Source organism: Natrix helvetica, assembly GCF_964273705.1.
Source record: "Natrix helvetica genome assembly, chromosome: 13".
NCBI classification, from domain to species: domain Eukaryota; kingdom Metazoa; phylum Chordata; class Lepidosauria; order Squamata; family Natricidae; genus Natrix; species Natrix helvetica.
In genome coordinates this window covers 2,710,128-2,721,728 of record NC_138557.1, presented here as the reverse complement: position 1 = coordinate 2,721,728, position 11,601 = coordinate 2,710,128, and the positions used below count along the sequence as shown (strand labels likewise).

The window sequence follows — 11,601 nt, the reverse complement described above, 5'->3', positions numbered from 1 at the left end:
AGGGCCGTTGATGGGAATTTTCCCTGCTCAAGGCCACACTGCTGAAAATTGCCAAGGCGAGGGTTGGACTAGAAGACCTCTAAGGTCCCTTCCAACTCTTGTTATTCCGGCTTGCTGCGGTGTTTCTCATCCTGGGCAACATTTAACATACTTGGGCTCCCAATACCCAGAATTCCAAAGCCAGGGTGGGTGGACTTCGACTCCCAGAATTCCCCAGCCAGTAGGGCCCTTGATGAGAATTCTGCCCACTGCCAGGAGTTCGATCCTGACTGGCTCAAGGTTGACTCTGCCTTCCATCCTTCCGAGGTGGGTAAAATGACCCTGATTGTTGGGGCCTGTAAACTGCTTAGAGAGGGCTGTAAAAGCCCTGTGAAGTGGTATATAAGTGCTACAGCTATTGCTATTTATCCACCACAGCAATTTACTTAAAAAACGGCAGCAAAAAACAAGTCGTAAAATGGAGCAGAGCTTGCATAACAATTGTCTCGCTTTGCAATGGAAACTTGGAGCTCGACGGTCGTATGTCAGAGAACTACCTACTGTATGTAGAAGAAGGCACCCATTTGGCTTCTCGTGCGCGAGGGGCGTTTTTTTCACCCCATGCCAAATTAAAACTATGGGGAAGCCTCAGGCAGATAGATGCCTGCGCATGAGCCCCAACACAGCAAAGAGATGCCAGATAGATTCTCCTCCCATGGGGGTGTGTGGAAAAAAATGGTTGCTATAGCAACAAGGGAACCCCCCCCTTTCCCAAGTTCTGCAAACCCTTTTGCTAACTGATGGAGGAGATGCAAGCTTATTTTTTTGATCCAGATTCTCTGTTCTTCCCTGATGTTTTTATTTTCTTTAAAGCTAATCCAAACTCTTTATTTCGAAAATACTCTTTATTCCCCTGGCTGCCTTGTTCTTCTGTGCCCCCCCCCTGCCCCTGCCCCTCTGGTATTTTCCAAAAGCAGAGATCGGCTTGCCAGAATTTTGTTTTAACGAGCAAAGAGGAACGTGTGACGGGCGCTGTTTTAAAGACCTGCCACCGAAGCAATTAAAACAATATTTAATCAGCTGGGAGTCACTGTGAGGCGAAATCAGCCTCCGTGGGTTCTTTTTTCCGGGAAAGATAACATGGGGTTGAAAGCGAGGAGTCAAAAGATCCAACGGGTGTGTTTGTGTGTGTGTGTGTGTGTGTTGCATTTGCCTTTTTTCAACAAGCTTGTTTTCTTTTTCAGATCTTTAGGCAATGTAGTCTGCCCTATGTATCTCTACGTCTCATTGACTACTATAGGGGAGAAGCTGTGCTTCTGCCTATTTTAATTGCAAGGTCTTCAGGTAGAGAAATCAACGTTGAGAAATCTGGCTTTCCTAAGTGCCGGTGTTAGGTCAACCTCTTCACGTTTAGCGACGCTTGTCGATCGGGAAGGTCGGCAGTTCGAATCCCTAGCGCCGCGTAAGGGAGTGAGCTCCCGTGGCTTGTCCCAGCTTCTGCCAACCTAGCAGTTCGAAAGGACGTAAAAAATGCAATAGAAAAATAGGAATCGCCTTTGTGGGAAGATAACAGCGTTCTGTGCGCCTTTGGCATTGAGTCATGCCGGCCACATGACCACGGAGACGTCTTCGGACAGCGCTGGCTCTTCGGCTTTGAAACGGAGATGAGCAGCGCCCCCTAGAGTCAGGAACAACTAGCACGTGTGTGCGAGGGGAACCTTATAATATCTCACTTTTTCCAGACTCACTCTCTCCTGCCCCACAAGGAAGTTCAGGTTGAGTGTGGCATTTTCTGGATGACACGTGTGAACAGGGGAAATGATAACAGGTAGGAGACCTGATGGCAGAAGAGAGCAGAATGATGGGGGTTTCTCTACACTCCCTCTTGAGATTGCTACGCAACGGGGAGCTGCTTCTCCACCCCGAATTTCCACTGTCCCCAAAAATCGAGTTATTACATAACTTGCAGGATGATTACATAAACATGTAAAGCTGTCTCCTACAGAGCTGTTTGCATTTGTGCGGGGGTTTCAGCCATCCCACCCCCCCATGGTAGTTTGATAGGGATACAATACAATGAAATAGCAGAGTTGGAAAGGACCTTGGAGGTCTTCTAGTCCAACCCCGCCTAGGCAGGAAACCATCTTCCTAAAAACTTCCAGTGCTGGGGCATTCACAACTTCTGGAGGCAACTTCTGTTCCACTGATTAATTGTTCTAACTGTCAGGAAATTTCTCTTCAATTCTAAGTTGCTTCTCTCCTTGATTAGTTTCCACCCATTGCTTCTTGTTGTACCCTCAGGTCCTTTGGAGAATAGTTTGACTCCCTCTTCTTTGTGGCAACCCCTGAGATATTGGAAGACTGCTTCTTCTTGTCTTGACCTGCAAATCGCGATAATTGCAAGGAGACTCACGGCTGCTGCTACTACGTCAAGATCCCTGCATTCTCCCTTTGTAGATGAAAGAGATCTTCTCCCTCCTGCCGTCTCTCCCCCCCCCCCCTCTCCCAACAACTCCCGGAGGAAAGATAAGAACAGACATATTTTATTGCGCTGGGGATTTTTTTTTTTTCATCCAAGGAAACAATAAGAAGGTGCAGTTGAAAAGACGAGGCATAATTCGAAGAACGAGACTTTACCAAACCCACACGGAATCCGTCGTTTGTTTAAACCAGAGGTGTCCAAACTTGGGAACTTTAAGACTTGTGGACTTCAACTCCTGGCTGGGGAATTCCTGGAGTTGAAGTCCACAAGTCTTAAAAGTTCCCAAGTTTGGACACCCCTGGTTTGAAACACAAAAAAAACGGGCTGCAAAATGTCTGGAGAAGCTAACTGTCTTCCCACCTCCAGTGGTGAGGAGAAGATTCCCCTCTGGCCAGTTTCCTGGAGTTCAGTTTCCTTCTTAAGGAAGAGAATTTGTCCCCGAGGACCTTCCTCAGCCCAGGGCTGTCGTTGGGGAAATGGAAATCTTTCCGCCGGTGGGGCAGCTGCCCCCTGAACATCTCCCACCGCGCCAAGGCATCCACCGTCTTGTCCAGTTGCCGGATTTCATCTTCCGTCACGTCCTTTTCAAGAGCCGCGATGCACATCTCGAGCCACCGTTTGTATTCCTTGATCATGTCCAAGGGCTTGGGGGCGCCGCTGCCCCCGCCCAGCTGTTCTCGGTCTGGGACGCCGGGCAAGGACATCGGCTGCTCATCCAGGTCCAGATCCTGCAAGGTGGACGCGGCTTGGCTGCAGGTGTCCGGGGTCAAGGGCTCGGAGAGGGAGGTGATGGCCTCCGAATCGTTCTCGCCACCCATCCCCGAGTCTGCGCTGGGCGGCCAAAGGTCCTCCGACACGGAGAGATCTGCTGAGTCTTGGCTGAGCCAGGTCGATGAAATTGTCTGCATCCAGGCGTAGAGTTTCTGTACCCCCCCAAAAAAGACAAACACACAAGATGAATTTTTCTGTTTTCGTTATCCCGCATTGTGCAAGCAAATGCTTCTCTCCATCTACAACTGCCGTGTTTCTCCAAAAACAAGACAGGGTCTTATTTTCTTTTGACACCCCCCCCCCTCCAAAATAAGTGCTTGGCCTTATTTTGAGGGAGTTCTTATTATTTTTGAGGTGGCTGCTGTTGTATTGCAATATTTTCATGGAGGGCTTATTTTCTGGGCAAGGGCTTCTTTTAGTGCATGCACTTAAAAGCCCAATTAGGCTTATTATCCGGGGAAGTCTTATTTTCAGGGAAACAGGGTATGTACCCTATTTGGTAAAAAATAAAAATAAAAATCAAGCAACCTTTTGGGAAAAACTTTCTGGTTTCTTAACAGCTGTCGACGTGATTCTGAAACCGTCTGCATCTGGGGGTAGAGTTTCTGTACCCCAAATTCCCCTCTCTCCCCCCCCACCCCAAAAAACATGCACGATGGATTTTTCTGTTGTGATTACCCAGCATTGTGCAAGCAATCCTTTCTCTGCATCGTCTATCAACATGCACCAAATTTTGTAAAAAGAAAAAAAAAGGCTAGCAATCTTTGGAGGAAAAAAACTTTCTGGTTTCTTAGCAGCTGTCAACGTGATTCTGAAACTGTCTGCGGGCAGGATAAGTTCCCACCAACGAAAAGAATTGAGACAGTTGAATAGGAAGTCCCAGGCGTTGGTCGTGCAAGGCAGGAATTTCCAAGTTGAAGCAACCCAGTGACAAGAGTTTCTTCGGCTGCTAATTTAATCCAGTTTAATCCCATTGAATCCAGGCCTCTAATTTAAGGCAGAGATTTCGGATCTGCGCCCCCAGTGAAAGCATGACGGCTCGATACTTCAAACGGTGCATCCACAACGCAAACTCTGAACTGAGTGGCGAATAAGACTCTAATCCTCTAAACCTGGGATGGCAAACCCTTTCGGCACTAAGTGCCAAAATTCCCTCCCTCCCATGGGGGCGCAATGATTAGAATATTGCAGGCTGACTCTGCCCGTAGCCAGCAGTTCGATTCTGACCAGCTCAAGATTGACTCAGCCTTCCATCCTTCCGAGGTCGGTAAAATGAAGACCCAGATTGTTGGGGGAAAGAGACTGACTCTTTCAACTGCTTAGAGAGGACTGTGCAGCTGAACTGTCTACTGACCAAAGGCCACCAGTTATGAGTTATGACTCTCTGACCCCCTCTGGGAAGGCATCTCAGTTCTTCTGCTGGGCTTCTGGAGCTCCTCAACCAGGAGCTGGACTTGGCCCAGAGAAGACGGGCCCTGCCACCTCTTACCCTCACTCACCCTGTAGCGCTCGATGAGCTTGAAGCCGACAACGTACTGCAGCTTCCGGAGACATATCGGGCACGGCTCCAGTGGCCGCAGAAGGATCTCGTCCAAGCTGAGAGCCCCTTGCATGATGCACTGAAGCCAACGGCAGTTCCCCAAGCCGATCAGGTGACAGATCTCATGACAGGTGACCTTCCGTGGGAAAAAGGAAGAACCCATCAAGTCAAACGGACCGTCCTTTTTCCTGCCTGGGGTTCAATCCTTTTACTTTTCCTCCCGCCTTCGGATTACTTTTAGTTTCGTTGCCTTTATTGTCCTTGCACCTTGTGCAACGAAATCAAATGTCGTCTTCAGTGTACATTATGCATAAAAAAATAAAAGCACACACCCCTCACATTCCAAACAATGGAACAGAAAAAAAATGGACTTTCGCCACTGAATGTCCATTTTTAAACCCGCCCTAGCCCATGTGCTCCTCACCTTGCAGCACTGAAGCATTTCCAACATGTTGAACAACAAGGTCTGCTTCCTGGCTATATCCACTTCTTCATCACGCGCTTCCTGTCGGCGTGGCGATGGACTAAAAGCCGGGCCAGCCCCCTGGGGGAAATCGCTGGAAAATCTGGCGAAGCTGCAGACGCCCACTTCTACGGAGAGAGAGGAAACCCGGGGTGAGAAAGGTGAGTTGCAATTTCCGCAGGTGTCTCATCCCAGATACACACCATCAAGGACAGACTTCCTGCGCCGGGCTGAACCATCGGTTTCAACAGTTGGTCCTTGGGCCGTTTAAAATCCATTTCTAGCACAACGGTACAGTTTACATGATGAGCCGCAAGGCAATTCCACCCACAATGGCATGAAAGTATAACACAATACAATACAATAGTAGAGTTGGAAGGGACCTTGGAGGTCTTCTAGTCCAACCCTCAGCCTAGGCAGGAAACCCTATACCGTTTCAGACAAATGGCTATCCAGCATCTTAAAGACTTCCAGTGTTGGGGCATTCACAACTTCCGGAGGCAACTTCTGTCCACTGATTAATTGTTCTCACTGTCAAGAAATTCCTCCTCAGTTCTAAGTTGCTTCTCTCCTTGATTAGTTTCCACGCATTGCTTCTTGTCCTGCCCTCAGGTGCCTTGGACAATAGCTTGACTCCCTCTTCTTTGTGGCAGCCCCTGAGATATTGGAAGACTGCTATCATGTCACCCCTAGTCCAAGCTGTATTCGAGAATTGGTCTGGCAAAGGTTTTGTATGCCCTAGTTAACAGTACACCCAACCGCACACCCCTTGCTTCAACCTCTGGGGGGGTTGATCTCCCAAAACCCATCTCCCAACCCAGAAGAAGGCAAGATATCAAGCAAACCTTGGCCTGGCAAGAACTTGCCAAAGGTGAAACTCCACGTCTCGCACGGATAGAGGTCAGCGAGGGTGAGGCCCAGGACGCAGAGAGCGTCCATCGGCTTGTTGTTCTTCAGAAACGTCAAGATGCCATCTAGAGGAGCAAAATAAAATAAGAAATAAAGGCAGGATGGAATTACGCCTGAAACCTTTTGAGGCTTGGATCGGATGTACTGGCCCAGGCTCGCTTTTTTGTTTTTTCCCAACATAAAGGAAGTTTTGAGATGAGTCAGACAAAAGGCTGTTTCATACATCAATGAACGGAAAGACGTACTCGCAAATGGAAGTTTGCAGCGCAGTTGGGCTGTAATGAAAGCAGCCAGGCCACCAAGGATCCCACAGTCCTCCTCTTCTCTGCAAACCCCTCTCCCTTCTAGCACTGATAATATGTCCTAGACAGGTCATGAAATGTCTGCAAGAAACAGCCAAGCTCAGAGAGCACCAAGGGCCCCACTGTCCTCCTCCTCCGCTCTACAAAGCCCACTCCCTTCTTGCACTGATGACAGCAATAGCACTTAGACTTATATACCGCTTTACAGTACTTTGCAGCCCTCTCTAAGTGGTTATGATGTTCCCTAGTTGGGTAATGAAAAGTCTGCAAAAAAATAATAATCAAGTTCTGTGAGCACCAAGGGTCCCACAGTTCTCCTCCTCCTCCCAAACCCCACTCCCTTCTAGCACTGATGGTGTTCCCTAGTTGGGTAATGAAACGTCTGCAAAAAATAACCAAGCTTTGAGAGCACCAAGGGCCTCACTGTTCTTTCCTTCTCCTCTTCCTCCTCCTCCTCTTCCTCCTCCTCCTCCCCCTCCTCCTCCTCCTCCTCCCAAATCCTACTCCCTTCTAGAACTGATGGTGTTCCCTAGTTGGGTAATGAAACGTTTGCAAAAAAAACCAACCCCAAACTTTGAGAGCACCAACAGTTCTTCTCCTTCTCGTCTTCCTCCTCCCTGCCAACCCCTCTCCTTTCTATCACTGATAACATTATCTAGTCAGGTCATGAAACATCTGCAAGAAAACCACCAAGCCCAGAGAGCACCAAGCACCTGGTATTAAAGTTCCAAAGGACCCCACCATGATCATCCTCCCAGGTTGTCCAGCCCTCTGCCTCACCTGTGTGAAGCTGCATCCTGTCCGATTCCTGGTTGTGACGGTGACAGCAGTGGATGGAAGAGATGGAGACGGAAGGCAGGCACTTGACCCGGAGGCCCAGAAAGAAAGACTCCACGCAGCTGCGGAGGGAATCCAGGAGAGAGATCCCCACGGGCCCTTCGCTTAGGTCTGGGGACAGAAGCATCAAAGGACAGGGGTCAAGCCCCCCCCCGAATATTAACCACAAGACCGAGAGGACACCACAGTGAGAAACCCTTCCTCCCACCACCCTCCAGATCCATCAGCCGACTTACCTATGGGCTGCAGGTAGATGTGCTTGCGGCAAAACCGTTGCTTTTTCTTTAGCAGCGTGTAGTAGAAGGTCTCAAAATCCTCCGGGGCATCAGGGTGGCTGAGCAGCCAATCAAAAGCCGTCCTGATGAACAAAGTGCAGAACAGGGTCCGCCGTGGGTTGTAGGCTTCGGATAGGAAGAGTTTTTCGGTGCTCGAGAAAGCTTTGGCGTAGAGCTCCTGCAGGGCTGGGTCGGTGGAAATCAGAGCATCCTTCAATGCCCGGGGCCCAAAGCTGAATTCCTGAGCATGTCTGCACTGCAACATCGCTGACGGCCGACTCTGGTTGGGAGGAGCAAAGAGAAGAGACGGGGATTAAGCAGGTTACCCACACTGGGCAAAGAAGAGACTCGACTGTCTTTGTATGGAATGATATAGGGCAGGGGTCGGCAACCCGAGGCTCTGGAGCCGCATGTGGCTCTTTCATCCCTCTGCTGTGGCTCCCTGTTGCCGGTTGGCTCCACAATTGATAGGGCTTTCGGTTAGGACAGGTAGAGGAAAAAGGATGCCACACTAGTAGGAGACTCTATGGTGGAGGGACCAGACTTCCGGTTAGCAGAGGAATAAGGACACCACGCTAGGAGGAGACTCTATTGTGGGGGAACCGGACTTCCGGTCAACTCCAGAATTGAACAGGGGGCTTTTGGTTAGGATCTTTGTGGTTCTTTGAGTGTTTAAGGTTGCCAACCCCTGATATAGGGCATGGGTGTCCAATCTTGGCAACTTTAAGACTTGTGGACTTCAACTCCCTTCCCACCAAAGGTGGTTCCTATTTTTCTCCTTGCATTTTTAACATGCTTTCGAACTGCTAGGTTGGCAGAAGCTGGGACAAGTGACAGGAGCTCACTCCGTTACACGGGGCTAGGGATTCGAACTGCCGGACTGCCGACCTTTCTGATCGACAATAAGAGAGTGAATAAAATCCTGGCATTCCAGCATTCACACAGAGTAAGCTTCCCTTGAAGCCTTGGAGGCTCTTGAAATGTTTCTGGAATCTTTTGCAAAACAGGAGCAAAGAGGAAGTCGGTTTTGTCTGGAAAGAACAGGAACAAATGACTTCTGTTTTAATGTTTCGGTTTCGTCCAGACCGAGGAGGTTTTGCATCCTAGTTCCTCTTATTCCCTGCTTCCCCAAAAAGACAGGTGGGAAATGATTTTCAGATTCAATTTTACCCCAATATGTTTATTTCAGTCTGCATTTCTCCTGGCCGGGCTGTGCAGATTGCCGGGGGGGGGGGGGGGAGGGTAGGTGTAAGAAGAGAGGAAACAGACCACACAGGGTCCCCCAAGGACTTCCTGGGCAGAGATAAGAGTTTGGCCCCAGATGTGATGAGATCTTTGTAACGTTCATCAGACCCACAAGTTTGGGAGGGAATGCATGCAAAGTTAAGAAAGGCGGAGATTAAATTTAACTCCACTTTGGAGTTGGGAGTATATCTTAAAACCTCTGCAGGGACAAATCGTTTTAGAAAGTAAACGGCTCTCAGTCTAGGGAACCAGATGCTAAAAACTTGCTAGGTGGTTTCCTTGCAGAGATTTCATTATCCAACTAGGTAACATCATCAGTGGTAGAAAAAAAGTTGGGTTTGTGGAGAAGGGGGGGAGGAGGAGGAGGAGGAGGAGGAGGAGGAGGAGGAGGAGGAGGAGGAGGAGGAGGAGGAGGAGGAGGAGGAGGAGGAGGAGAAGGACTGTGGGGTCCTTAGTGCTATCTGAGCTTGGCTGTTTTCTTGCAGATGTTTCATTACCAAACTAGGTAACATGATCAGTGCTACAAGGAAGGTTTTCTACTTATTATCCCTTCTATAGCAACAGCACTTATATAGTGCTTTACAGCACACTCTGGGTGGCTTACAATGTCAGCATATTGCCCCCCAAAAATGTGGGTCCTCTTTTAATTGACCTTGGAAGGATGGACAGCTGAGTCAACCTTGATCCCCGTCAGGAACAAAGTCCCAGCCATGGGCAGAGTTTGCCTGCAGTACTGTATTCTAACCACTGCACCACCACGGCTCCTTGTAGTACTGATGGTATTACCTAGTTGGGTCATGAAACGCCTGCAAGAAAACAACCAAGCCCAGAGAGCACCAAGGACCCCACAGTCATCTTCCTCTTCTCCACAAACCCCACCTCCCTTCTAGCACTGATGAGGTTCCCTAGTTGGGTCATGAAACATCTGTAGGGAAAGAACCAAACTCAGAGAGCATCAAGGACCCCACGGATGAGCCCAGAGCTACCTCTTCTATCCATATTGACTCGATTGTTGTGCGCATTTTGGGTGAATTCCGGATACTTTCAAGGCAGGATGGTGGGATAAGGGGCTGCTCTTTCCCGTGGGAAATGTGGGTACCCTGCGCCCTATTTGAGCAGCTCCAGTATTTCCTTCCCTTCCTTAAAGCCCCTCTTTTGCCCACACCCCAGCCCTGCAGCCTCCCTCCTCGCGGGACTGACCGACCGCGCAAGATAAGAATGTCTCCCCTAGCCCCGACGGCTCCTTTGCGCCCCGACGACCGCCGAAAGACGCGAGTCTCCCGCCGCGCGAATCACACGCCCTGCCGCCGGTGCGTTCCCCTATCCGAGGATGGGGGACCTCCCCAGGCGCTGGGCCAGGCAACGGGGGGTGGGGGTGGCAAGGTCTCGCCATCCTTAGGGCGTAAGGAAGGGGAGAGCCTCTCCGCCGATGCTCCACCTGCATCTTCTCTTGGGGGTAGGGGGTGGGTGTCGATCGGCAAAAGCCCCTCTGAAAGCCCCGGTCCCTCCGGATCTCACCAGGACCCCCTCAGTCCCTTTCTCCCCTACCATCTTCCTCCCCCTTTTCTCTTCCTTTCCCTCTAATCCTTCCTTCTTCCCTACTTCTCCCTCCTCCCTTCCCCTCTAATCATCCCTCCCTCCCTCTCTTCCCTTCCTCTTTATTCCTTCCCTCCTTCCTTCTTCCTTCCCTCTTTCTCTTGCCTTCCTCTCTAACCACCCCTCCCTTCCCTTCCTTCCCCTTCCCTCCTCCCTTCTCCTTCCTTCCTTCCTTCCTTCCTTCCTTCCTTCCTTCCTTCCTTCCTTCCTTCCTTCCTTCCTTCCTTCCTTCTTCCACCTTGGCAAGCGACCACGGTTGGCTCAACCTCCTTCCCTCCTTCTCGCAACGGGGCAGGCTGACGGGGACCGGCCCGAGGGGGAGGGGGGTGTTTTCGGCCGGCTGACCAGACAAGGGACTTACCGCTCGGACCGCGGCTGGGCTCCGTGACGCCGCTGGCTCGTCTTTCTGCAGAGCTCGGCGGGCAGGCTGGCTGGCTGGTTGGTTGGGCGGGGGGGGGGCGCAGCACCGGAGGGAAGGATGCTTCCGAGCCCGTGACGTTGCGGAGGAGGGAGGCGACCTGCTTTTTTGATTTGGGGATAGGGGGAAGAGTCGGTCGAGGGAAGCCGGGGCGAAGTTCCCACTGGAGGAAAACAAGGCGCGGGGACTCCCCACCGCCGCCGGGGTGGAGGGGTTGCTGGGGCAAGGGCGGGGTGGTGGTGGTGGTAAACACCTTTTCCATAAGGCTGGGGGGTCCCCGGTGCTTCCCCGCCGTCCTTTCTACTTGCCCCGACAGTCCAGCCAGGCTGAAGGCAGAATCCTGCATCCCGTTTTGGTCACCACCTTAAAACAAAGATGTTGAGACTTTGGAAGATTCCCCTCGCGCAGATGTGCTAGTCGTTCCCGACTCTAGGGGGCAGGGTGCTTATCTCCGTTTCAAAGCCGAAGAGCCAGCGCTGCCCGAAGACGTCTCTGTGGTCATGTGGCCGGCATGACTCAACCATGGAACGCTGTTCCCTTCCCACCAAAGGTGGTCCCTATTTTTCTACTTGCATTTCGAACTGGTAGCTTGGCAGAAGCTGGGACAAGTCACGGGAGCTGGTGGCGCTAGGGGTTCGAACCGCTGACCTTTCTGATCCACAAGCGCAGCGTCTTAGCCACTGACCCACCGCGTCCCTGAGCCCATTTTACACCTTTCTTTAAAAGGACTTTCTCTTTTCCTAACACCAGAGAAGCAACTTATAGGATCCATCTTGCCTGGCCC

At 50.8% G+C, this 11,601-nt stretch overlaps 1 protein-coding gene across 1 annotated transcript; it reads right to left on the bottom strand.

The window, feature by feature from the left end:
• Positions 1-2,302: 2,302 nt before the first annotated feature.
• Positions 2,303-10,832, bottom strand: AMZ1 (archaelysin family metallopeptidase 1). Its single transcript, XM_081965836.1, has 7 exons — positions 10,761-10,832; positions 7,520-7,838; positions 7,227-7,394; positions 6,081-6,209; positions 5,197-5,363; positions 4,732-4,908; positions 2,303-3,384 (listed from the first exon to the last, which is right to left on the bottom strand). Exons 2-7 carry the CDS (start codon positions 7,821-7,823, stop codon positions 2,806-2,808), a joined length of 1,524 nt encoding a protein of 507 aa, XP_081821962.1. The 5' UTR covers positions 7,824-7,838; positions 10,761-10,832; the 3' UTR covers positions 2,303-2,805.
• Positions 10,833-11,601: the final 769 nt, after the last annotated feature.